Source organism: Triturus cristatus, chromosome 5_2 (assembly GCF_964204655.1).
Source record: "Triturus cristatus chromosome 5_2, aTriCri1.1, whole genome shotgun sequence".
In the NCBI taxonomy this organism is placed as follows: domain Eukaryota; kingdom Metazoa; phylum Chordata; class Amphibia; order Caudata; family Salamandridae; genus Triturus; species Triturus cristatus.
In genome coordinates, this window is record NC_140588.1 from 544,868,117 (window position 1) to 544,892,632 (window position 24,516).

Genomic DNA, 24,516 nt, shown 5'->3' on the forward strand with positions numbered 1-24,516 from the left:
CCCAAAAATGTATACAGCAAAAGAAAAAGAAAAAGGCTATGCGGTGCTAGGCCGCATTAATTTGAGAAGAGTGACTTTTGCACGTCATCAAGTCTTGAAGCCCTGGGGCAAGGGGCACCACTTAACCCCCCAATCCCCTTGCAACGGGATACAATTTGCATTTTTTCTTTATGGTAGCTGCAGGATGGCCAGGGGTTCCACAAATATGTGTGAACATGTTGTGGGAGACTGCAGAGAGTGAAGCAGCCCTTTAGAAGTTGCCCTTATAAATTCACCCTACCCCTCCAAAGGGATTTATTCCCTGACTCCGGTAGAGGATTGTATTCATTTCAAAGTACTCCTGGACATTGAGATTTTGATTTTGGGTTCTGGTAGGGACTCTTGCTGGTTAGACCTGCAGCTTTAGTAGCATCACAGTAAAAGTAGAATTCATGCTATACATTTAATTTCAATGCTATAGTGACAATGCTGATGGATGGCAATGCAAAGTTTATCACAATAATGAATGTTATTGACTTTTGTTACTGCTACATGGACATCCATGTGGTAAATGGGTTCAGGACCCACTGGGGTATAACATGATATGAGGGTGTTGCCAGAGGCATTTCCATCTATCCGATTGTACATATTTTAATTTAATGAGTAGGATTTAGTAGTGTGTGCATAATAGAATTACTTTTCCTTTTTAAAATAAAAATCACTGACTGGATAATGATTTATTGAACATAGGCATTGCGTACCAGAGAGCAGATGTTACTAGCACACAACATCTCAACTGAGTACGCCTTGGGCAGCTCTGTTTCGCTACCATCAGAGAATAAATTGTCACAGCAGGGTACTTGGTTGCCAGTAAATTGGCAATTGTGAACTTATTACTTGTGATAGACTCACATCCTTCACGACTAATAACCCAATTTCTTACACCTGCAAATTGATAAATCACAAGGTCTGCAGCTTCAAAATGGTATTTTGCTAAGTATTAAACAATTTGCAATAGAGTGTATGAATGGTGTATGACCGCGTTTGCAAACCATTGAAAAGTTCCCATCTTCTAAAAGAGACATTAACCTACTTGCAAAAGGGAAGCTGTTGGAATGTTCTCCCTATGGAAATTGTGTCAGGTGACCTCGGCGGGAGAAGGTACTTGTCTGACTAGAGTGCCAGCTCACTTAAGAACTGGATGACACATGACCACTGTGCCTCCGGCTCCTCCAGCACTGCTCAAATGGAAGGCATAGACGAACTACAGGGAAGATGGTACAAGTGTAAAACAGACAGGAAAGCACCAGGTGATGGAGAACTATGGAAGGAGCAAGAGCCAGGCCAATTCGTAAGTGAGCTGGCGCATTAACGGATAGCCACCAGGTTCAGAGACAAGGAATGACGGCGGGTACGACCCCTTTATTTTCTAGCTAAACATGTGGCAAAAAAAGCACAAGTTCATATTGCATTACAACGGCTCACAATACAACCTTCCTTTGCTGGAGACATAGATCAATGGTTCTGCACTAGCCCTAATATTGAAAATCACAGGTTGAAAGCTCAGCAACACGTGAATAGGCATTAACAGGAGCTCCATAATCTGGGATCTAGGAAAATTACAAAACTGCGGGTGGTCATGGAATAATGGACGGGACATTGGCTAGATCAACCTACAAAACAAACGCTAAAAGTGTTGCTATTTTAGAATGCTGAAGAATGCCACATTGTGTTGATCCTATATATTCCTGTGGTGCTGTACCAATAAACTATCTATAATTACTTGAGTTGGAGACTGTTTATGAGATTAAACAGTGTATAAATTAATGAATCATCCTTGCATACGACTGTGCTTCCAATATGCTCTTGGACAATGGGCATTTCTGTTTTTCCCTTCAAGGCAGTGACAACAAGAGGTGGACTGCAATAACAGTTGGATTTTCTTGCATATAGTATGTGCAGCTGACAAGCTGCAAGTAAAGCTGCCAGATACAAGCGGAAAGTAGCAGCAATGTGAGAGCTCCCATCATATGTCTACGCAAATGGTTCACAAGGAGATGCTGGCGCTCTCCTACAGGACATGTAGACATGAACTCCTTTGATTGTCACGGGCTTTTGCTTATGGGTGTGGAAGAATATAGTAATCAGAGTGGAAGACTACAGTAAGAATAATATAGTAAGTGTGGAAGAATAAAGTAACCACACTGTCTGACAAGGTAAATACTGAATGGCTGGGTGATGGGCTCTTACAAAATAGGAATGAAATTTCCTGCAAGCCAATGAATGAACAGGGCTGATCTTGTCTGCAACTCTATGTATGCTGCCCTATTGACTCTGTGAATAACAGTACAACTCGCCATTGTTTGAAGGAGGCTGACCTGTAGTAGTACTGAGTTATTATAAAGAATATGATGTGTTACTCAATAAAAAATATAACATATTATTGTTTAATTTTACAATTAGAATACAAAACAGCTAAAGATGTCCCTAGGCCAGACCTAAAAATTGCAGGCTGCCACTTAGGGCCCGATTACGAGTTTTGGGCGTGCGGGAGCGGGCCCTATGGCACCGCTGTCCCGCCGCAACACAGACTCGCCCCCACCCACCTTCCAGATTATGACTTAAATGTGGTCTGGCGGGTGGGTGGGGCTGGCAGTCCTGTGGCTGTGCCTCTTTCAAAGGCAGTGGTGCCTGTGAAAAAGGCACCGCAATGTGACCACACAACACGGTTTCTGCACGGCATGGACTTGAATGTTCATGCAGTGCAAAACTGGTGTGAATGCACACAGGGGGGCACATGTTGTGACCCATGTGTGCATCCACATGCGGAGGAGGCACATGGGGGCCTCTAGGGCCCCCTATGTTTCCTCTCTGCCACGGTGTACATGGAAGAAAAACCTCAATGACCCTGCCTGCTGAGAAGAAACTCGTAACATGCTTGGCAGGACCGCCGTGCTCCGGCCAAGCATATTGCGGCCTCTGTGCCACTAAACCACCGGGAACAGCGGTTCCCTGGTAGTATTGGTGGTTCAAGGGTGGTCCGACCACCCAACTCATAATGGGTTGGTCGGACTGCTGGTTTTGCGGTGGCAGTGACCCCACGAGTCTGGCAGTCCTCGGACCGCCAGACTTGTAATCAGGTCTTCAGTGTTCTGTGAATGATTAACACTGCTTTATTCAACTCACTTTGAACATATGCCCCAAAGAAAAAGTAAGAAGCAAAATAAATTGATGAATAGTAATACACAAATTATCCAAGACTTGCATGACCGCAAATTATAGCTCTTACCTCCCATCCTTCGCCATAGACAGGTTCTAACAGCATCTGCTAGTACATAAGTAAATACATATAAGAATTTACAAGAGTCTACTTAGAACCTTGTAGAGTCGGACATGAAACCAAAAGCAGCCCTTGCTAAATGACCAATCCAACCACACTGTGCCGGAGACTGTGGCAAAAAAAGGCCATGGTGGTACGGTTGGGTCATGGGAGACCACCCCGCTCTGAAAGAAGGCTCACCATTGCAGCCTACAGGGAAAATGCCATTCTGGCAGAATAGCCCAGGTGCTTTTTTGTAGGTTAATTCGTCTCTAGTCTTATACGTTTTATTTCCATAAGCCTCTAACTGCAACATTAGTACTGTCAGTCAATAAATGCAACAGATAGACTTGGCAAGAATAATACCAGCAAATGTATATCCACGTTGGGTAGGCACCTAAACTGTTTGTTGTCAGTGCAGCAGAGCGATGTTTGAACATGGTCTATTGCTATCAGCACAAACCATACTGACACCGGAGAATTTTAGACTGCCAGGTGTGAGTAGATGAATAACAGAGTGCTGCCTGCTGGAAGGACAGCAGAAAGAATAAGGGCCAGGGCGAGAAAAAATGTAATTCCCATGGGGAACATTTTCAAATACAACGAAGCGACCAACCCAGTTTTAATAGTGTTATGAAAGAATCTCGTAATGAATTTGTTTATGGTGTCACATCTGCAGTGGACCTTGAAATAAACTGCTCCGTGAGTATTGGGGATGCAATAGGATGGCCAGAGGACGGCTGCCAAAAAGATGGGTGTGCTGAAACGTCAACAGGACCATTGCATTGCTGAGGATGGATGTCTTCTTTCATATGAATTGAAATCATGTGAATTTATTTTAATATGTCAATGGGGAGCCCAATTCGGATGTCTTCCCATCTGTTACTTGCTTTTTTTTCAATTGTTTGCTGTTCTGATAATGAAATGAGTACAAAACCAGTGTTCACTAGTATTGTTTATGTTTCTATTTTCTTTTTGGAAAGTTGTATGTGAAAATTGTTGGATTTTTATTTTGATCACAGTAAATGTTTGGAAAACATGTTGTAGAGAATAAGGGCCATATGTCTCAAGCCTTTTTCCCGTTTGCAAACGGGCAGATTCTCAGAATCGGCCCGTTTGTGAATTGGAAAAGCCTTTTGGGATGTATCATCCCAAAAGGCCATGACAAAATGGAGAATTGCTAAATTTGCGATTCTCTACTTTGCGAATGCAATTAAGGAATTGCAAATTGCGATTCCTTAAATGCAATTCTGGAAGCACCAGAAATTTGCTATTTGGCCTTAAGGTATTGCAAATTACCACCAACTTCAAGTTGGTGTTAATTTGCGATTTTCTTCAAAAAAGCACTTTTTAATTTTTTTTTAAAGTGCCATATGTCGCACATACGTGCCCTTAGGGCATGTATGTGCGCAAAATGTGCACACATGCATATTTCAGGGGTGCAACAGGGTGTCCTTTTGGCACCCTTGCAACTTTGAAAGTTCATTCTCAAATTGTGATTTTCTAATTGGTAATCGCAAATTAAGAATGTCTTCCCATTCATTCCTATGGGCCTCCTAGCCCATAAGAATGAATGGGAAGGTATTCCTTAATTGCGAATCTCAATTTACGATTCGCAAATAAGGAATATGTAGGATTCACAATTTTTTTAGCAAATCTTACATACATTGCATTTTGTGATTCTCGAATTGTGATTCGCTAAAAATCACAATTTGAGAATCGCAAAACTCCTTTTTGATACATATGGCCCTTACATCTACTTGTCATATGGCAATTGTCTGTATATTAATAGGTTGAAGAAAATATTAGGACAGTAGGCGTTAGAGAATATGCGCATCCCATTGATACAGACCAAGACATCATTTTTAAATGAGGTTTACAATAAAGATAAAAATAAATCATTTTAAGTAAAGGTAAACACGTAATTCATAATTTTTAAAGCAGTTTGAAGTTTAAAGACATTACCATGAAAGATGGAAACCACGAAAATTGTGAAAAGGAGGTAGTCAGGAATATGAGGATAAAAAGCGACATGAACCTGCACACAAAATAGACCGATGTAGGGTAGCAAGATAATGTCTCCTAAATGTCTGAGCTGCATTTTTTGTTGGGTTCAATATCTTAAAACACATTCTTTAGAAATACCCATAAGTCAACAAGAAAGGTAGCCAACCCTGTGGTAATTTTGATAATTTAGTTTTCCAAAGTAAACACCGTCCTCTCATTTGCGCTGTGTATACCACTTCAATCATAACGTGCATCAGCCGGCTCTTGCCTCTTTTATCTTATTTTGGGGGGGATCATAATGTGCTTAAGTATTTCTCTTGTTTCCAAGGGGCAAGTGCATTTCTTATCAGCCGATTCTCCCCACTTCATTCACAGGGGTTTCACTGGCAGATTTTTTTTGCCTTGTTGTCATGAAGAACCATTCATCTTCCTTCTACGCAACTCAGTTATGAAATATATGGCTGTGGTAGTCTCTCAAAGATAAATATGTACCTCTATGCCATTGATTGTACATTGTCCCTGGCAACTTCACCTTGTTCTTTTTTTAGGTTATGCGAATTCCGTTTTGCTTTCTCAAATACAGTGTCCTTTAACAGAGGCCCTGAACTATGTTGCTGTGCAGATTATTCTGGGTCTCCAAACACTCTGCCTTCTTATCAAGCTCTCTCCCTCAAGATGACACAATAGGTGCGTCCATCGCTCTTCTAAATACCTATCCATCAAGTCAGTATTCTGATATGCGAATCTTTTTATGGCAAGGTAAGTTAGATTTAGGCAAATACCCTCACCGGACAGGTGTGAGCTTGATCTGCCTGCAGTATTAATGTATGCGCTGTCTAAGAAGCATGGTTTAATTTTTAGGTCTCGCCTGAGCCAGCGCAGGCGCTACTCTGGCGAGACATTTAGTGTGTGGGCTTTTAAAAGTGCTACCACAGCTTTTTGGCTGGCATCGAGTGTGCGGTTACGCACACAATGACGAGCAGAGGTGCCATCTTGCTTTCCTCTCTCGTCATGGTGTGCGCACATCGCACACCACTTGCCAGCCTGCTTTCACTTTTGCTTTTTAGCGCGCGCGCACGCACGCACACAACTCCCGGGCTTGTTATAGTCTGGCCGCCCGCTGCAGTCTCAGGCATCTGGGAACCCTTCGCTGCTCCTCCCTCGTGGCCCGCTCCAGCGGGTCCCCACTTCTGTTGGGAAACAGTGGTCTCACGCAACCATAGGCCACTGAGGCGCAAAGGCCCCCACAGCGTACCCCTCTCCATTCTCTAGGGTGGTTGCTTTTTAACTTTCAGACCCCCTCGCTCAGCCTGATCTCATCCTCGAGAGCCTGAGAAACCTCCGGTGGCACTCTTCACACTCAATCGATGCCACGCGTGCAACCGCAGGGTCTCTGGCCACCCAGCTCTGCTCCTTCAGTTTTTTAGGGTCCGCTGCCGGCCCTGCCACAGCAGTCTATGCATGGGAGGGCTTCCACCCCTTGCACTCTCTTCGGGGGATACGCTTCTGAAGCACATCAAAGCACCGTCTGTTTCTCCACTGTAAGCTGTTCCCACCACTGCAACATATCATCTACACCGCCTTTTCATCTCTGAGCATCTGTGGTCATTCAGGCCCCCCGAGACCATCTCATGCCATCCTCCACATACTGAGTAAGATGGCGCCACCAGTCTGCTGGGCCACCACATTCCAGGAGCTTGGTTTTTTTTGTATCTAGCTCGCGTGTTCATCGTTTACAATTTGCAGCGCTATTAGTATGTGCACTGTGCAGTATGGAAGCGTACATATAGAGTATGTCAGTGTGCATTTTTCTAATAGCGCACATTGACATGAACCCCATTCAGGCACTTCAACCTTCTTGCCAGTGAAAACTGACGGAATGGGGATATCGTGTCTCGGTGCTAAATGGAATTCCTGTTATCACCCATTGAAGTGGTCCGCCTTTTATCAAGCGACCTGTGAAAGTGTGAGTCTTCGGAGCGTGACCTTCAGGTTACACACAGGTCTGAGTGGGGGGGTGTTTAGGAGGAGAGGGTGGAAGTTATGAATGACATTGCAACATCCACGTAAGTGCACCTGCCAAGAGTAACTTTGCGAATACCATGAATTTGGTTAATAGGAGCACCTTTCGGTTATTTAAAGCGTTTAGAAGCGACAGCAGTGCCGCAAGGGGCGCCATATAAAATAATAATATTTATTAATATTATTGTTAGTAGGACTACTAGTAGTAGTAGTAATAGTAGCAGTATTATAGTAGGATTAGTAGCAGTACTGGTAGGAGGAGGAGTAAGCCAATAACTCCCATGACGTGTTCATTTGCTACTCTAGCCTCATGTTCACTAGGACAGAGAGGAATGTTGTGCTCATTGCTAAAGTTAAGGTGCCTGCACACACTCTAATTGCATTAGAAAGTAAATATATGGTAAACGTGGCTATTAGTGCTCACACTGATCATGTGTGTCTGCAGCTTTCTGTCTTAGTCATCGCCATGAGGACCATTCAAGACCCTATATTAATGGGGGCGCGCACCTTGCTAAAACACCTACACCAAAATAATAGATCTGCCTATAATAAATAAGGAAAACAAAACACCACGCATTGCTGTGTGATATTACCCGGCTGTAATCGTGAAATTGAACAACAAATGTGTCTAAAGTAGAACAAAAGACTAAATTGGACATCGCCATACACATTCTTGTAAACACACGAAAAGAGGATGCAGTGTGACTGAAATGGCGAAAACGCAAGTGTACTTTCCAAATCGGTGTCCACGTTTCAATAGTTCCCCTTTCTTTGTCCACAAGGAAATATTAAAATACGTTTCTTTTCGTACTATTAATTTATGTGCACACTCCAATCCCCGCATGAACATTTACTAGGTATGCTGTGCAGTGTCTTGAATGATGTACAAAGCCCTTGGACTTACAGCAGGCGAGGTAGCCAAATTCATTGAGACACTCACGGCGTTGTTCGGAGGCGCCTGGGTGCACACTGTGCTCTAAGACGCACCAGACCACAAATATCCTGGCCACTGTATTTATGCGATTCTGCGGCTGTGGCGTATGCCACATAATTATGGATTTGACGCATTCGCCACTTAATCGATCATCTGGATTGTAACAAAAAACTGTTTCTAGCTCATTCGGATCAAACTTACAAACAAGCATTTGCAATGCAATAGGTCTCGCAGTTGTGATAGTTTGAGCTATTGGCATTGTAAATGGCAATGGCTTTTATTTACGTGTTGGTTTTTAAAACATAAATAAAAGGCATTGTCATTTACAATGCCAATAGCTTAATCTCTTGAAAAATGCGAGACCTATTGCATTGCAAATGCTTGTTTTCATTTCCTTTCCAGCTTCTCAAACATTTCAAAGGCACATTATGAGGCCCGTAATTGTGTTTAATAAGCAATGGTCCATCAGATCTTTGCATCAATCATTTTTCTGACAAGGATATCTCAGTTATATCTACGATTTCTGTCAGAAATTAGGCTGTTGATTTGGAAGAGAGTGGCCCCTACCAACTTAAAATGCACAGTCTAGTTAGGCCAAAATACAGTTCTAAGACAATCTTTCCTTAAACTCTAGTAGCTATAGCACATACAGCTGCTAATCCCCAGACAAGTATTTGTTAGTTCACGCAGTACCAACAATTTGGCAGGAAACAACACAAACATTCTCAAACCAATTTTGATAAATAGAGAAAACATTACTGAGCAAACAGACAACAAAATTATTGAAAAGGGGATTTGGATATATGTATCTTTCCAGGTTTAAGGTGAAAAACACCTAAATAAGTAAAGTACTATTTTCCAGCAATTCATCAGCGCCTCATACTAATGCTTTCACCCCATGTAGTGCTAATTCTAGAAAATGACCTGTGGAATTATTGAAGCTAATCAATAGCACATAATATCATGGCTTAAGCAATTATGTCTCAATTATGTCTTCCTGAGACTACATCAGATAGAACAAAAATGTTGTGAAGAGTTTTATATACAATAAACATTCTACTTTCTTTGCATCGTCAGCTATAAATACAGAAGGGTCTTGGCCATTTTGATAGCATCCTTCATTTAGTCTTCAAAACATGTTGTCTCACCCTTGACCACTGTGTCATAAGTATAGCTACATCTATTGGTGTCTTTGAAATGAGCGTCCCAGAGAAATGCACACTACAATAGCCATAATAAGGGATTCTGGCACATTTTCACTCTTATCCACTTTTCAGCAACTCAAATGCTGTATTATGCAACATAAATTGCTAAATGTTAAATTAATTTATAGCATTGGTATGAATTGTGTAATAATTTTATATTGGTTGTAAAGAGATAAAATGTTTTATGGTTTTAAAGTTATGATAGTTTATATATGCATTTTTATTCTATAAAATGTGATATTTTTATATATGCTTTTTTGGCTATTGTGGGGGAAATAAAGATTTTTCAATGAATCAAAAACAACATAAGGTTTTTTTTTTTACTGTCAGGACATGCAAAACTATGAATGTCCTAAATTGTAAACACCATGCACCCTGGCGTAGGAGTGGCTGGGGCCCACCTTATTGGTGACTTATAAATATTAAAAAGGAAGGTTTAGGCCTAAAAAAAGGTATATTTTTCAAGGTCCAAAAGTCAGTTTAAAACTGCGCTAAAGGCTTCATCAATGGCAGGCCTTAGGCAAGTGTTGCAATGCTACTTTGATGGGTGGCTCGACGAGTGCTGCTGCCCACTAGTAGTATTTAATTTACAGGCCCTGAGAAAATCAATTTACTAGAAACTTGAAAGTACAATTAATGGCACAATTAGGTTTAGGTCCAATTTACCATGTCTTCGTGAGTGAGCACAAGCCCTTTACTACTCGTCAGCAGGGCCAATGGCAACAAATTCTTAATATCAACACAAAAGAGTTCAGGAAAAACAGGGGATTGAAGGTAACCTCTCTGGGGGAATACCACACCAAGGATGGCTGGTCTAATATTTAGCATACAACAAATATGGTAGACCATTCATGTGAATGTAGCCCATAGTTTATTGTATCAGGGCCATTTAATATCGAAAACACTGTAACTCTGCTATTTACACAGAGGTGAGTGTCAAAGGCTGTTTATCTTCAGCTTGCTTGTCCTTTCATACCTTGCTTAATTGGAAGGAGAAACTCTGTAATAGTGCAGTGATAAGAAAATGTTGGAGGGAGAAGAGGAGTAAATGGGGAAATAATTAACATATACTATCAATATGACATATTTAATATAAGTCTTGATTAAAATATTTAGTGAGAAAATAAATCACAAACAATTTAGATATTTGAATACCAGAATCCCTATGGACCAAGTTACTGTTATCACACATATTTTCCACCAAGGATCAAAAGCAGTTCTTGATTATTAATGGATAAGTGGAAGCTTTATTAGTCAGTTTCTTAGTGCTGTCATCCTACACATGTTTCAAAGTGATCACCTTCCCCAATAAATGACCATATCATGGTCTAAAGAACTCCACACACAATTGCTAAAACTGGGTCTATGTATAAGATTAGTAACAACCAAGTAACTAGGTTGTCACATACCAAGCTAAACAAAATACATTGTTGGAGGATAACCTTTAAAAGGCAAGGTTTACACCTTTAAGGTAGATTTACGGTACCTCTGGGAATATATATGTGGCACTATCTGATAGCTGATAGTGCAGGCAATCATGAAAATTCACTTAAGATTGTTTCACCATTCACTGAGGTGTCAGTCAGCTCAACCATGGTAAAGTGAAGAATGCAAGAGAAGCAAGAATATCTTCTCTGTTACCCTCCATGCCATTTATAATTCTTTACGTGTACGGTTGCTCAATGGAAGTCAAAAGAACCTATTAAACCATCCTTGGGGTGCACGAAAGGAGACTTCCAGATGCACAAATTGGTAAACTTCTTTGTTATTTGTAAGAGTGAGGACATCAAAGCCTTTCAGAGTGAAGCATCTGGAAATGATCCATCTAAAAACAATAGGCGTGGCCTTTGGATTAGTGACGTAGAGTAGCAGATCCTAATTATTTAACTTTCAGGGGGTAGCATTCAATTTCTTTAACCATTTGTGATTAGTCCAAGGTTCCCTTCTTCTGTTCCAGCCCACACAGAAAATTGGCGTCTTACTTTCAGTGGGAATATTCTGAATTGACTATTGCCGTAGACTGTACACTGTGCTTCCAAACAAATAACTAAGCTTCAATGGGTCCAGAACCACTCTGCAGTAAAAAATGTCCCATGGTTCACAGTTTTGTCCTATCTCCCCGACAATCCAGATTTACAACCATCAGGCCCTATCAGGTGCTTTATATATCACAGAATTATGGGGAGATAGGGAAAAGACTACTTTTGTAACAGCTGAAAAACAATTCATGCGCCAGATGACAGGTTTACCTATTAGGACCCCCCTGCTCCCATTAACGCTGGATATTGGGCTTAGACCAATGGCTGATAAGATAGGAATGAGACCCATCTTATACTGGAGAAGAATTTGACCATCCATGAATTGAGCTCTTCTCTCCAGGGTTTAGAGGAAATATTACGTATCTCTGGCTCATGTAATATACCCTGGCTAAGATATGTAAAAGCAACCTTTGGAAATATTGAGAGACTTTGAAACACTCCAGGTTAATCTGGAATGACTTCCAAGATGCATAATAGGTACATTTATTGGAAATATAAAGAGAGATCTTTGTACACCCAGACACCATTTGGTTCCTTAACCGATGCCTTCCTCACAATGTAGGATTCTTTTTTTTTTTATTAAGAGAACACTTCCTGGATGAGATAGAGCCTGTCCCAGCCAGGAGATTGTTTCTGCAGTTTAGTTATGGGACAATGTCTATCCATTCTTATACTGCCAAATGGGCATGAGGTTCTAGGGCGGCGGATCAGCTGTGCCCATCCTGTGGTGACACTAGAGAAACACTTGAGCATGTTATATTCTTTTTCCTGGCCAATTTGAGCAGTAGGAAGAATTGGATAATACCACTGTGCCACAATCTGGGTGTCAGAGAGCACAAAGAGGCCCTAAGAATTATAAAATCTGACACTAGTCAGCTGATGGTTTTTGTAGTCTCACGATTTTTGATGTTGATATGGTAACAGAAAAATAGTGAGTACCCTCCCAAGGAAAAAGAAAGTGGTGCTGTATGTGATGTAAAATATTGATGCTAGTCATCTGAACATTTCTCAGCTTGGACAATTTGCTAATTAATTTATTAGCTTGGGATGAAATGTGTAATAGTTTTATATTGGTTTTAAAGAGATAAAATGTTTTATGGCTTCAAAGGTATGATAGTTTGTGTATGCATTTTTGTTCTACAAAATGTGATCTTTGCATTTGTGCTTTATGTCTACTGTTCTGAAATAAAGATTTTTGAATGAATGAATGAATGACTTTATAGACAGTGATTATATGTCTAACAGCTTTGTAAAATCCAATGGATGTGGGCCAGCAATGCCACATGATCTGCAAAAATGGAGACGTAGTAGATTTTTCTACCCTAACAGCTGAGCCATTTGCCCTGGCATCGAAAGAAAATCAACTTTTCCTTTTATGTAAATATGGAAGTGGCATCTAATACTATAAAATATAAACCAAAGCAATCAGTGTTCCCTTAGAAACCATATACTCTTACTTTATATAACACAAATGTCTCTAACATTTTATAAGACGAATTCATTAGGGCTCTACTGTATGTGAAATTTTAAGAGAGCATCTAATGTGGAACTGATCCAAGAATAAGGGAATCTGTGTTTAAATACAGTGTCAGAAACTGGATAAATAAATTGGAAGGGGGTGACCACTACCAACTTAATAAACACAGGTCCCGGAGAAAACATGCTTAGTCCTAGTGGAGAAGTGTAGCTCACTGGTTAGAGGAGGCATACCCTGAAGCAGAGGTCAGACCCGGGACCAGGGTTTGATTCCCGACGCGGCAGGGTCTGGAGCCCAATTGTCCACGGACTCGATAATTCTCGCTTCGGTGCCTACTCTAAGCACGAGTTCACACTATGCAGCTCTGGGCAACAAGCTTGCTTAATCTCCACAACGGCCCCCTGCAGCTGGATGCCTGGCTTTCACCTTGGGGATGTCCAGTACGGGTTATCTCACAGGGAAAAACCAGGACGGGTTCCCAATGCAAGCGCCGAGATGCCCAAGGGTAATTTGAGCGCTATATAAGACCGCACATACATACATAAATTCCTATGTAGCAATAGCAATCCACGGAGAAGTGTGCGTTAAGTTCAAGTACAATGTTGAAGTCAAGAACAAAATACAATAAAACTCCCAACCTGATTAGAATCAGAGAAATATTTAATGAGCAAATAGATTCCAAAATCAGTAAAACTGTATAAGGAGAGCCAGACATATTAATATTTAAAGTTTTAAATAATTTTAAGGCAAAAATCTCCTAGAAAAAGTAGAACACCATTGAAATACAAAGGTTCACAATTGATTGGTGTTAAACCTGACAGATTTAAGGTGGTCATTTATCCAACATTTTTCCTTCCTCCTCTGCTTTTCTGACCTGGTTTCTGTTGGTATTAGGACTCTGCACACTTTACCACTGATAACCAATGCTAAAGTGCTTGTGCTCTCTCCCTGAAACTGCGTATTTAATTTACTTAAAAGTCCCTAGTTAAGTAGTAATACTATACCCAGTGCCTGTAAATTAAATGCCACTTATGGGCCTGTAGCACTGATTGTGCCACCCACTTAAGTTGCCCTTTAACCATGTCTCAGGTCTGCCATTGCAAAGCTTGTGTGTGCAGTTTACACTGCCATATTGAACTGGTGACATAAACCTTTTTCCAGGCCCAAACCTTCCCTTTTTAAACATATAAGTCACCCCTAAGGTAAGCTCTGGACAACCCAGAGGGCAAGGTGCAATGTATTTGAAAGGCAAGACAAGTACTTTTAAGCTGTAAATGTGCTGGGAGCGAAAAAGTCTCAAAGTGGTTTTTAACCACTGCAAGGCATATCTCTACCATAGGATAACTTCACCTTATTACATCTTTAAGTGGTATCGAATTGGGAAGAGATAAACCCTTCAAGTCTGGAGTCTCTGGACTCACAATTTTAAATTTAAACTTATGGTGAAGTCAGATTTGCAATTCTGAAAATTTCACTTTTCACAAGTTGGCCTTTTCTAGCTTTAGACATTTGGGGCCAGATGTATGTAGCTCGCATTTTGCCATTCCCTAATTGCGAATCACAAGGATCTGCAATTAAGAAATAGCAAAACGCAATGTATGAAGGTGTATAGTACACCTTTTGCGATTCCTAAAGGGTCGCCAATGAACTACCTCATGAATTTTAATGAGGTATGTCGCAATTTGCTACCCCCTAGGAATCGCAAAAATCACGGGGATGGTGGCCTGCTGAGATCAGCAGACCACCATGTCTGTGATTGCTTTTCAATAAAGCAATCTTTTTTTTTGTAAAGCAGCCCGTTTTCCTTAAAGGAAAACGAGATGCTTTACAAAACGAAAAATGAAAAGTTTCTTTTCATTTTTTAAGAGCAGGCAGTGGGACCACTGCCTGCTCTTAAAAATAGTTTTACAAACATTCACAAAGGGGAAGGGGTCCCTTGGGGACCCCTTCCCATTTACGAATGGGTTACAACCTACTTGAAATAGGTGGTAAAATGATAATGTTTTGCGACCGCATTTGCGGTCACAAAAAATTCATACATATTGATGCGATTTGGTATTAGGAAGCGACGCCCTAAACACGCCGCTTCCTAATAACGAATCGCAAACCCATTTTGCGATTCGGTAACAGAATACAGAATCGCAAAATTGGGTTTGCTGCATCGGAAAAGCAATTTTTGCATTCGCAACCGGGCAGGTTCGGCGAATCTGCCCATCTGCCCTTTTTGCGAACTCAAAAATGCTTGTTACATCTGCAGCCTGTTTCTGATCACATGACGGTTTAGAGTTGGCAGTTAGGCTTTACATATTCTTCCTAGACAGCCACACAAAATGGGAGCTTAGGTGTGTCTCAATGGGCCATCTCTGACAGGATGGGAGAAAGGAGCTGGGCACAGCCTTACTTACACCTGACTAGGCTGTGTCCTGCCTGCACACAAAGGACTGCCTGTCCCCCCTATAGTGAGTCTGAAGCCAGGAAAGGAAGAGAAGACATCTTTGCACTTCAAAGGCATTTCTTTGAATTCTCCCCCACTTCAAAGGCATCACTGGATATAGGTACTGGGCCGAAGACACTACCACTTCAGTACACTTCTGGACCTACTCTGCCAGGAAGGAGGACTGCTCTGCTGCTGAAAGACTGCCATTGTGTTGGACTGCACTGTGTTGGACTCTTGCTTAGCTGTGCTGAACTGCTGCCTGCTGCCCTCTTGCCTGAGTGAGAAGGACTGGACCTGCATGTTTTGACCACAGATCCACTCTAAGTGCTAGTTGGCTGGCCTCCTGATCTGAAGTCTCAAAGACATGACAAGCTTCCAACTTCGGCACCTGGACTATGCCATCTGTGAGTTTACCATGCCAAGTAGTGCCACCCCAGTCCTGGCCTATTGAAAGTGGCCTTAGGTGCTTGCTAAAGGAGCAGACGTATCTTCTCTGCTAAGCAGCGCAACCCCGAGCAGAACTGACATTTCGTCGGCTGAGTGGCGCATCCCTGAGCTGAACAGATGCATCAAAGCTGCAGGTTGGATTGGACCTGTCGCAAAAGACTGGCATCGCTGCTGCAGCCTGCATCTTGGGACTGAAGCATCACCTTCGGGACCACCACTGCGCAATCCTTCCCCCGGTACAGCTCCTCACAACTATCATTGACGGCATTCTTGATGACAAAATTCCACATCACAGCTTCATCACTCATTGGAATCGACGCATTTTCCCAGCTGCACATCACATCTTCAACACTGGACTTTACATCGCAGGCTCCGTCAACCAAGATTCTCAACGTCGTCTCAACAGTACCTTGCACCGCAGCCTCGCCGCATTGGCTGGGCTGAGCAACACATCTTCGATGCAGATTCACGCAATACTCCACAACTAGGTTTTAAGGTACTCTGTTCAAAGGGCCTAACTGGGTTCCTGTAGCCAGCTAGCGCTCCCTCTCAGGCCGCCTGAACTTGTGACTTTGTCCCAGTCCGGCACGACCAGATAACACCAATAGCAGATTGTGCTTTTTGGCGCTATTTCGCACTATAAACTTGAAACCTCAATAACTCCAGTTCTACTCATTTAATTTTTGGTCTTGTTTTATTCATTATTAAAATCAGAGCTATTTTTCTAACCTGATTTGGATTCATTTTGTGTGGTGTTGTCACTATTTTACTGTATGAAATGTTGCAAAAATGCTTTACTCACTGCCTCTAAACTAATCCGGACTACTCCGCACATTTATAAATAAATTCAAATTGACGCTTTCCTTGCCATGTCTTTCTGCAGTGGTTTTATAATGCACCCCAGACAGAATACAGTGGTGGCCTTGCAGGCATATATATTTGTCATATCTGGATAGTGTAAACTCACACTGTACAGGAAGTGCTATGGATAAATCTTCTTTAAAATAACCGATTAATTCTTTACTAGACCACAACTACACTGTGTTCCTTGTAGTATAAATTATTCTGTTTATTTGTGGTCAGTGTGGTTCATATTGATTTACTTCATCCAGAATTAGAATTCATGAGGTAACATTCAGAGGTGAAATCTGAAGACATTTAGGGATTTATTTATGAGCCCTTGCACCTGTTTTGTGTCGCCGTTGCATCACATATCGTGACCATGAAGTGGCGTAAAACATGCACCATGCTGCGACATATTTACAAGGTGACGCATCTAGGCAGATGCGTCACCTTGTAAAGCCCTGCGCTACATTATACCTGTGCATGTGAAAGGAACATTGCTGGAGTTGCATCAGGCTTCCGACACAACTCCAGCAATGTGCCACTTTTTGCGCTGACAGATACGTCAGTAATAATGACGTATCTGTCATTCCTTGCGACATGATGCGTCATACTGTAAATATGACGCATCATTGGTGTCGCAAGGAGGGTGCACTGAGAAGTGGCGCATCGCTGCTTTCACGCAGCGATGCGCCACTTCTCATAAATGAGGCCCTTAGTTGTTCTTTATTGCAGTGATGGGTGATCTATTTATATTTCTGTTCTGACTTTCAGGCACCTTGTCCTTATGTTCTATTTTGCAAGTCACATTAGAGCTTTAAGATGCGCAGATTCTACTGGTGCCTTTCGATCTGTCCTGGCAGGAGGGAAGCTATGTACCCGGCAGGCTGTATATAAAACTCACGTCTTTTCCTACTTGTTGTTGGAGTCATCACTATAAATTGGCAACGAGTTGGCAGCACACAGCCTGCCTTGTGGCCTCAGAACCCATCAGCGTGAAGTGAGGACGGAGGTTGCTGTTCTTATAGGGTCGCAACCGCCTTAGAAAGATGCCTTTGACACACACTGGTATCGTACTCTGCGGCGCCAGCTTTGTGTTAACATGCGCATAGGACCAGCAAAGCCTATAGGGCAGCCTGAAGTTCGCACAGCCATTTTGCGCTTTTCCAGGGAATTATTACTTTCGAGCAATATCCGTCAAGTGCGCGAGCCCAGCGCGAGAAAGATGTAAAGTTCCATCAACTTTACCAGCAGGCTGTAAATAAATCTCAGTCTTTTCCTTATCTGAGTGTTGTTAAAGTCATCACTACAGTCTCTTTATGTTAGTTGAGGATGATGTTAATATCTGACCCTTTTAGTGGCTATTCCCACTGTCAATTATCTGTCCAGCCTTGCTGCCATCGGAATTCTCAAAAAGGCACTCATTATAGACTTTCTGCTTTGAGACATTTTCTAAAGTGTTTGATTCTCCAGGGATCAGACATTCTCCTTCTAACCATTAAATTAAGCCAAATACCCTTTATGAGCAGTTAACTGTTCTACAATTAGGCGAACAACTAACAAAATCATCTTCAACTGCTGATTGCATGCAAACAATGAAATTACGTGGTATTGTATACTATCTTTAGAAAAATAGACAACTATAACCATCCTTACATTTATACAGACCTCCTAAATGGTTGTGTGACGTTACAATGCATGCCATTACAACGCATGCCGTTACAACGCATATCTTTACCCCGACGCAGTACGGGGTGCCCTAGAAGTTGAAATAGAATAATTTACTATTCCAACTCCAGTGTGTGCAACAGTAGGGAAGGTGTTGGAGTTAAATCCAACACCTTCTACCCCCTGCAACAAGCCCTTCGCGTTGTAACAACATGCGGGGTAATGGCATGTGTTGTAACGGTTGTTTCCCCTCCTAAATTCGTGACCACTTGCACAGTTTCCAACTCTTTTTCCAGATCTGGGTGCCAAGAGAATGGGCAAAGAAAACTAAAGTACTGGTGGAATTCAAACAACACATGTACAGATGGTTTATTGTGCAATCCTGACACATTTTCATAATACAGAAGGAGCTGCAGCTTTATTTGCTGCCTATCTTTTAGTAATGCATGTGCAAATGTACAAGTCTATGACCTGGCAAGGGACAGCTGACATTTTCTAATTTCCCATGCAAAGGAGGCTATCCTTTTCCCCATACACATGTACAACGTGACTGAGACACAAGCATGTCCAATAAGGCCATCTGGGGGCAACTAAACAATTGCTACTTAGGAGTTGCCTAACACCAAGTGTACCCTACCCTTCGAAGGTGCTGATAAGACCACTGAGGTCATTGACGATGCAATTTGTCAATGAGCAGGGCATGTCGTATGCCTGTAGCTAACTCAACTGAAGAATTTGTATTTATAGATTTTGCGTTGCAGATGTTGTGTCACAACATTTTAAGTTTCTTTGGGGACACAACATTAACTAAGGATTTTGCGGTGAACGTATGCATATACAAAAAACATACAGATATGAATGTTTGATTTTATGCCCATTTTAGTAAACAAACATTTTATGTGGCACCACAGGACACCTCCTTCAGAACCCTTTCTGGAAGTGAATAAGATCAAAAGAGGACTGGACCTGTTATCTGTAGCCTGAGAGGAACCCTGAAAGATTGTACCTGCTCCCTCTTGTACCCAGGATAAACATCTGGACTTCAAGGGCCAATTGGTTGACCTTCTGTTTGGCTACAGGGAGACAACAAGCTGCAATAGGCCTTTTTCTGGAAGTACCCATCTGACCAGGGATAACTGTGCCTAGATTAGACCTTGCTGTTGGTCTCTGCCTGTCACCATATGAGTGTCTTACATGGTTCCCCTGAGGTGCTAGGGGCCACAGTGTACTCCTGTGGTTTGTTGAGACTTAAAAGGCCATGGTTCTAATTTAGATCTTGGTGGATAGGATACTCCATCACAAACTTGATGTATATGTCATTTGCTGTATTACAAGTGCATTATATGCTGTTACACTTGTAATACGGTGGAAGGGATATCCGTCACGTTTATGATGGAGTATCCCATCCGCCAAGATCTAATCAGGCCGCAAGTCATGTAAAATTTTTGAGCAGAACAAACTTGAAAGGTGTGTCCCACCCACGCATTATCAAGGTCCGCTTTAAATTGTGCCTAGGGTTGGTCTACCGTGACTGTTGGTTATCATTTGAGTTTTTGTACTTTTTGGGTTATTTATAATTGAAACTTTAAAAATTCATGTCCCCAGATTACCTTATTGGATGTTTATCATTGTGGTGTCATTCTATTTATTAAATTTCACTCTATGTTTCTAATTTAGTATGGGATTTTCATTGTTTTACATTTTTTCTTTATTGCCTCATTAATGCCTAAAAACTTTACACAGTGCCCCAAGTTAAGCCTATCTGCTCTTGTCCAAGCTACCAGAAAGTTGGGCTCAGATTAATTTAGTCACTTGGAAGGGTTGACAAGAGTTGAAAAGTGTCCTTGAAGTAGCCAGTCACCCACTCTAAATAATATTCCAATTTAATACACTGGTGTTCAGTGATGGGATCCAGGACTTGTGTTTTGAACTAACATGCAGTGACTTAAGTTGAAATTAAAGGGCCCTTTCAAGATTGATAGAAAGAATTGATGCTTTGGGGTTTTATTTAGCATTTGATTCTTATTGAGTTAGTTTACATTTTTTTCCCATACTGTTAATCTTTGCCCCTTACGTTTTTGGGAACATGGAGGGGGATCTGGCTAACGTGGAGACCCTTAGCATGGCAGAGCTGAGGAACAATGAGGACTGAAGCTACAAAAGAATTCCAAGAAGGAAGATTACTACTTTTCCCTCAGTGTTTGGGAAGAAGTCTGTCAGCTATAGTACATCTCAGAGGATGACAAGGATGAAGTTGTGGAAGGAAATGAGGATGACATTTAGGAGACCCCTGTTCCAGAGGAGTGTTCTCACCAAGGAGCAACATCACCTGTGGTGTCTAGGGCAGGGTGTAGTATGTCATCTAGCAATTTTGTCCAAATCAAAGTTGGAGGACAGGCAAGTTGAGAGGGCCTTAAAGTTGGAACTGACCACCCTGACCCTAGAGGAGAAAAAGTTGGCCTTGGCTGCTGAGGAACGGAAGGAAGCCCAAAAAGCCACTTTGGCACCAGAATTGAAAAAGTTGACCCTTGCCTTAGATGTGAAAAGGGCCCTGCAGGCCTAAGTGAGATGCCAGTACAAGATAGACTTGAGGTTCTGTGGGGTCTCCAACTCCAGTGATGATGGTGGCAGCAATACTGGAGTGCCTAGGAGAGGTAAAGGAAAAGTTCACATCCCCAAAAAACAGGAGCCTAGTAACATGGTGAGAGATTGCAATGATAAATGGTTGGCAGCACATGCATAGAGTCCCAGAGAAGGACTTTGGGTGTATGCTATGGAAACACATGCCTATTAATGTGAGGTATACCCTATTGGCCCCAGAAGCAGATGACCATATTAGGTATGTCACATGAAAGAGTCCCTCATTGGAAAATGTGGTCAGACCCTTGACAAATATCACCTAACATTCAGAGATAGCCAAAAGCAGGCACACCAGTCATGGTTAGATTTTGTAGACTTCTCTAGCAAGGCACTGGAAAGTCGGGTGAAGAGCAATAAGGTAAAGGATTATGATGAGCTGTACAGTTTGTTCATGATGAAGCACATCTTGAGTAGTTTCTTTACAGACTCATACCAGCACCTTGGGGATTCCAAGCACGCTGTGCCAAGACAGATTGAGAAGAAGAAGATCTCTAGCTTCATATTGTCCTAGAAGGTATCCAGAAGTGACTGCAGGAATGGTGGCCAGGGTTGCCATCTGCAGAAGTAAGGGGGGGAGCACAGGAAAACATAGAAACGTTCCATAAAGGGCCCATAAGGGATTTGAGGAGAGGGATCTCCAGACCACTTCTGAGCAGAAGGGGCAGAGGTGGTGGAAAAATGCCATGATGCCATATTACCAGGCCTGGTGGTATGACTGTCTACAGACAGGACATAAGAGGGGGGAATATGTGCATACCCGGGAGCTGCCCATGAGTGGGCACTCCACGGAGGTGACTAGTGTAGCACTAGGGGTAGGTTATGGCCAGAAAGAGCATAGGTAGAGCATGGCCTAGTTTCCCTTAGCTGGCAGTTGAACCGAGAAGGTAAGCTGCTGTTCCTCGAAGGTGGTAGACATAATTTCCAGGAGGTCAGTCTAAATGGGATCCCTGTTACTACTCCACGGGAGACCAGCAGCAAATGCCAGCCTTTTCTCCTCAAGGGTCTGGGTGACCAGTTACATCTTTAAGGCCAGATCATGGTGGTAGCAATGCTGGTTTCCCCACAACGGTTTTTGCAAGGTCATGTTATACATTAACTCATGCAAGTTCATGTCATACATTAACCCATGCCAGGTAACATTATACATTAACCCAAGCATGTACATCGTATGGATATGGTTTTCTTAGCATGGGAGGGGTATTGGCCAGAGGATGGTCATTGTCAGTTCCCAGATGCCCATTGACTGCATCCCTGGAAATGAGCTCCCACTGACGAGAAAAAGACAGTGAGGGGGTGCTCTAAAAACACAGTTTTCTAGAGATACCATCCCTAAATCGAGGGTATGAGGGCCCACATGAAAAGCATGTGGTATGAGAAGGATGTCATCTATAACTCTAAGGACTGGCTACTTTTTTAAAGAGGAGATCACCCCAGGACTGACCCTGGGAAGGCCACTTCTGTCCTGGAGGTTATGCCTGCCCTGCCTCAGAAACAGGGGACAGGAGACTTGTGCCAGGCAAACCCCACACAACACCACTAGAGTGTGTCAGCCTTGAGGGAGACTGTGTGCCCACCCAGTGAATTCCTGGACTGCCAGGCACGTGTTCAGTCTCAGGGCACACACCTTGAACTGAAGAGCCAGTTTCAGTGTGTTACCCCTAAGATTGGTGAAGTAACACTAAAAGGAGGGTGTCTGCAACCTGAAGTTGTGTGCCCCCATTTGGAGAAACGATCGAGGCCAACGGAACCTCAGGAGCAGGTGGGGGGCTCCCTGAGAGACAACGGCTGGTAGTGTGGGCTACCCAAGGGAAAAAATGTGGCTATCCATCATAACTGGGTAATTACTGTAAGGCACTGTTCCAGGGTCGGTCTGATTGAGAATCAACCCAGACCGTACCTCGATAAAGAGAAAGGAAAGAGAAGAATCTATATGATAAAGGTCTAGGGTGGGGTACTTAGGATGGGGGGAGACAGCATGAGTGTCTCGTGTTGCCCTCACACATCCCGAGGGATGTCATGCTTCATCATCGGGCGGTGCTCCTCGTCGGGCCGGCGGTGCAATGCCCTACGGGTCCCCCGAAGGGTCTCTTTAGCGGAGATCTTTTAAGAGCGCTGCCGTTTGGTGCATGCGGGTATGTGGAGGGGAAGTACCAGGGTTAGTGGTGCTGGTGGTGTGTGCAGGAATAAAAATACCTAAGGGTTACCAGGAAAGCTAGTTTAATAAGGAGGTACCCTTGGTACATTAAAATACGTGGCAAAAGTGTTACTAGTTAAAACGTGATGTGTTGCTCAATTGGTCGACATGTTTCGCGCCTAGTAGTGGTCAAAATGATCCGGGGCGCTTCATCAGGACCAGTAGAGGTGAATAGTGTGGGGGAAGGTGCCCAGACTATGTGTAGTGGGGGGGGTAAAATATCGCCCTCCCACTCGGCAAGTAAAGGGGGGGGTTTAGTGTCTCCTAAACAGGTAGTGTCTGCAGGGAGAGGTATGTTATGCCCCCTTTGAATTAGACCTAAAGTAGGAGCTGGAGTCGCTCCTTGAGTTTAAAAAGCGGCGTAGGAGGCCCACACCATCTAGGGGGGTTGCTCAGGTGACGGCACTGGAAACCTGCCCGGTCCTGACGCCTGCTCGAAGGTCCATCATAACTGACATTTTCAATTTTCATCCAACTGTGCACAAGCCGTATAAATGTGCCCACCCCTGAATGAAGCCAACATTATAAACCAATGAGAGTTTACATGCATGCCCTGCACAATTGCGTCACTTGCCTGCGGTTGGCTGTGGTGAGGCTGCTCCATTTCCATGCCCATCCAGGAAGTGTTGCAAACAGTCCAGGGGCTTACTCCCGTGTAGCAACAGTTCAGAGCTCATCTCTATGATGGAGAAATGGGCGTACTGATCTTTCCCATCTACCAGCTGGGCTGAATCCAAAGACACCTGAGATGCATCCAGGTCTCCAGAAGCCTCACTGCTTTCCGAGTTCCTAATGAATCAGCAAGAAAAGATTAAACAAATGATGCAGGGCAAACACACAAAGGCATTTCTTACGTGATCATGAGAGAGTTCATATGCTGAAGCACTAATTTGGTCTGGGATGACAATTTCAAATGTGGCCCAGTTGTGTGAGTTTTAACACATTTTTTGACCCATTTTTCCCCCATGAGCAGAAATACCTTCAATTGGGACATTGCCAGTACTCATAAAGGACATAATTCAACAAGTTACACATAAGTGCAAAACAAACATCGTTTAAAGACGATTTTGCATACTATAATTTGCTTTGCAACTATAAATGAATAATGCCACAATTTAAAAGAGAACAATTTCAGATACTTGCACCTACACTTGAAGTAATTTTCCAATTATTTTGATGTTCACAAAAATCCCAAAAGTATTGTAGGGACGCTGGACTAACCAGAAATTGCTAGTAGTATTTCTGGAATTATTTGCGCTTTTCAAGTCAAACGTGAAGTCACTTTGACATGCATAAGGGAAGCAA

The 24,516-nt window shown here is 42.6% G+C and overlaps 1 protein-coding gene across 5 annotated transcripts in view; it reads right to left on the reverse strand.

The window, feature by feature from the left end:
* LOC146823290 (rho GTPase-activating protein 6-like) overlaps window positions 1-24,516 on the reverse strand; it is a 1,132,600-nt gene that overhangs the window by 46,058 nt on the left and 1,062,026 nt on the right. For 4 of the 5 annotated variants that reach the window (XM_085607628.1, XM_085607627.1, XM_085607629.1 and 1 more), the window contains one exon: window positions 23,786-24,000. The exons of the other annotated variant lie outside the window; for it this stretch is intronic. In XM_085607628.1, coding sequence (XP_085463754.1) covers window positions 23,786-24,000 — 215 coding nt within the window. The remainder of the gene's footprint in view (window positions 1-23,785; window positions 24,001-24,516) is intronic. 5 annotated transcript variants of the gene reach the window in all.